This window comes from Odontesthes bonariensis, chromosome 23, assembly GCF_027942865.1.
Source record: "Odontesthes bonariensis isolate fOdoBon6 chromosome 23, fOdoBon6.hap1, whole genome shotgun sequence".
Classification (NCBI taxonomy): domain Eukaryota; kingdom Metazoa; phylum Chordata; class Actinopteri; order Atheriniformes; family Atherinopsidae; genus Odontesthes; species Odontesthes bonariensis.
Window position 1 is genome coordinate 2,215,243 of NC_134528.1, and position 2,927 is coordinate 2,218,169.

Here is a 2,927-nt window from a genome sequence, read left to right on the forward strand (position 1 = left end):
GTTTTGGACACATAACTCAAATATCAGACACTTCGTGGCAGGAAATGAGAAGAATAACTGAAAAAATGTCACTATGAATGTAATTACAGTAATTTAAGGAAACAGGAAGATATATTTGAACGTTTCAGTCTTTAAATGTCTTTAAATATGTATATATATAGATATATATTTGTGCTGGGCAACGATTAAAATGTTTAATCTAATTAATCACATGATTTCCCTGATTAATCACGATTAATCTCATTAGTACGCAGAATCCAAAAATGAATCCAAAAGTAGCGTATAGCTTTTAGCATTTAGCTTTATTTTAAATGTGCTGCCATATGAATGAAAGTGCCATAACATTTGTTGTGCAAACACACTTTTAACATCAGCATCTTTCTGTAGTTTTTATGTAGAAGCCTCGCTCCACTGTCTGTTTCCTTGAATGACTTGCTGCTATCAGTTGTGTGTTTTGCCTTTAAGTCATTAATCGTGTTTAATTTATAAAAGGATCCAGTTTTGAACACAAAACTCAAATATCAGACACTTTGTGGCAGGAAATAAGAAGAATAACTGAAAAAATGTCACTGTTAATGCATTTTTAACAGGTAATTACAGTAATTTAAGGAAAGGGGAAGATATATTTGAAAGTTTCAGTCTTTAAATGTCACTTGGTTGCGCGCGTTCTCCCCTCATGTCCTCAGTCTCTGCTCCTCCGCGCGCTCCGGGTCTCCAGCAGCGGCTCCCGGCGTCCGCGCGCCGTTGTCTGCTGGTGAGCCCCCGCACGCGCCTTCCTGGAGCAGTTCGCTGAGGGTGGCGATGTAAATCTGCGCCATTTGGAGTGTTTCGGACTTGGAGAGCTTCTTGTCGCTCTCCAGGTTGGGGATGACGCTCCGGAGCCGGTCGAAGGCGACGTTGAGTCCCAGCATCCTCCGCCTCTCCCGGGCGTTGGCGGCCAGCCGCCGCCGCCTCTGCGCCCGCTCCAGAGCGCACTTGTCCGGCTGGAGGTAGTGCAACGCGCCGCCGGCGGGCCCGAGTCGGAGCTCCACGATGGCGCACGGAGGGTCCAGGTATTCACAGCCATGTCTGCTGCGCTCCGCCAGCTGCACTTCTTGCGCTCTGCTCCTCTGCAGCAGAGCGTGGAGGTCCGCGTGGAGAGCCTCCGGGGCCGCGGGGCCAACTCTTCCCTCCGGTGCCACCGAGATGATGGGTGCAAACAGACTTTTACGCGGCGGCATCGCTCCTCTTCCTCCGCCCAAAAGTAGCGCCAGTTCAAACTTCTCCAACTTTCAGGGGTGAATTTATGGAACGGGGACCCACGGGGACGCGCCCCGCGTGCTCCGGGGGCGTGGAGAAGGTCGTGTGCTGCCTAATGAACAGAGCCAAAGTCTCTGCAGGAGGTCCATTAACCAAGTTCATCAAAAGAGGATTAGAAGCGTCTCAGTGCGCCTCTGTGGGCCGATACACGGAGGCGGCCAAGCGGAGGAGCAGCCCGGCCAAAGGGGGGAGGAAGCGAGGACGGAGGGGAGGAAGCAAGGAAGCAAGGACGGATGATCTGTGGGGGACCAGAGCAGCCACGGTCCGTTCATACAAGTGCATTTCTGTGTTATTCAGGGGTTTAAAAACCATAACGTTCAGGTTTGGAAATTAATCTTTTTTTAAATTTTCTTTTTTCTTAAACCTTTTTCTAACTTCAGCTGCTTTAATGTTCAAGTCCAACAACTAGAAATAATTGGAAACATTAGGTGGCTTTATATATATTAGGGCTGGGCAACCATTAAAATGTTTAATCTAATTAATCTCATGATTTCCCTGATTAATCACGATTAATCGCATTTGTACGCAGAATCCAAAAATGAATCCAAAAGTAGCGTATAGCTTTTAGCATTTAGCTTTATTTTAAATGTGCTGCCATATGAATGAAAGTGCCATAACATTTGTTGTGCAAACACACTTTTAACATCAGCATCTTTCTGTAGTTTTTATGTAGAAGCCTCGCTCCACTGTCTGTTTCCTTGAATGACTTGCTGCTATCAGTTGTGTGTTTTGCCTTTAAGTGATATTTTAGACTGGAACTACTACGCTGAGAAGACAATTCAACTTGGCAGTGTTTACAGATGACTTTGGTTCTGTCGACTCCGCCGTCTGGAAGAACTTTAAAATGAAAATGGCCGAGTAAAAGTTCCGTACCCTTCTCCATGTTTGGTGGATCCGCCGATTACTTTCTTTTCCTGTTCCGCAGCAGCAGACTTTTACAAAATAAAAGCCTGTGAGCAGAAGACTTTTACAAAATAAAAGCCTGTGAGCAGCAGACTTTTACAAAATAAAAGCCTGTGAGCAACAGACTTTTTCAAAATAAAAGCCTGTGAGCAACAGACTTTTACAAAATAAAAGCCTGTGAGCAGCAGACTTTTACAGAATAAAAGCCTGTGAGCAGCAAACTTTTACAAAATAAAAGCCTGTGAGCAGCAGACTTTTACAAAATAAAATAAATAATAAAATCTGCGTTAATGCGCGATAAAATATTTATCGGCGTTAAATAATTAACGATTTAATGCGATAATAACGAGTTAACTCGCTTTTATTTATATATATAAATAAAAGCAAGCACAGTGTCCCCATCTTCTGGTCGCTCCTTCCAGCAGCTCATTTCATCTCAAACTTTTCTCTTGAACACACTGAGTTCCTGGACTCCAGCGGCCTCCAGCCACCAGATCTCAGTCCAACAGCAGCTTTGGGATGTGTTGGAACGGCTGATTCTCATCACAGATGTGCAGCCGACACATCTGCAGCATCTGCCTGATGCTGTCATCTCAATACGGAGCAAAGCCTCTGAGGAATGTTTCCAACACCTTGTTGAAAGGAAGAAGAATTAAGGTATTTCTGAAGGCCAAAGGGGGTCCGACCTTTTATTAGCTGATAAAGTGGCCGCTGAGTGTATGTTT

The 2,927-nt window shown here is 44.9% G+C and overlaps 1 protein-coding gene across 1 annotated transcript; it reads right to left on the reverse strand.

Annotated features, from left to right (window-relative positions):
• Positions 1–674: 674 nt before the first annotated feature.
• On the reverse strand, positions 675–1,379 carry atoh1c (atonal bHLH transcription factor 1c). The gene has a single exon (XM_075458209.1). It carries the CDS (start codon positions 1,218–1,220, stop codon positions 675–677), a length of 546 nt encoding a protein of 181 aa, XP_075314324.1. The 5' UTR covers positions 1,221–1,379.
• Between the last annotated feature and the right edge of the window lie 1,548 nt (positions 1,380–2,927).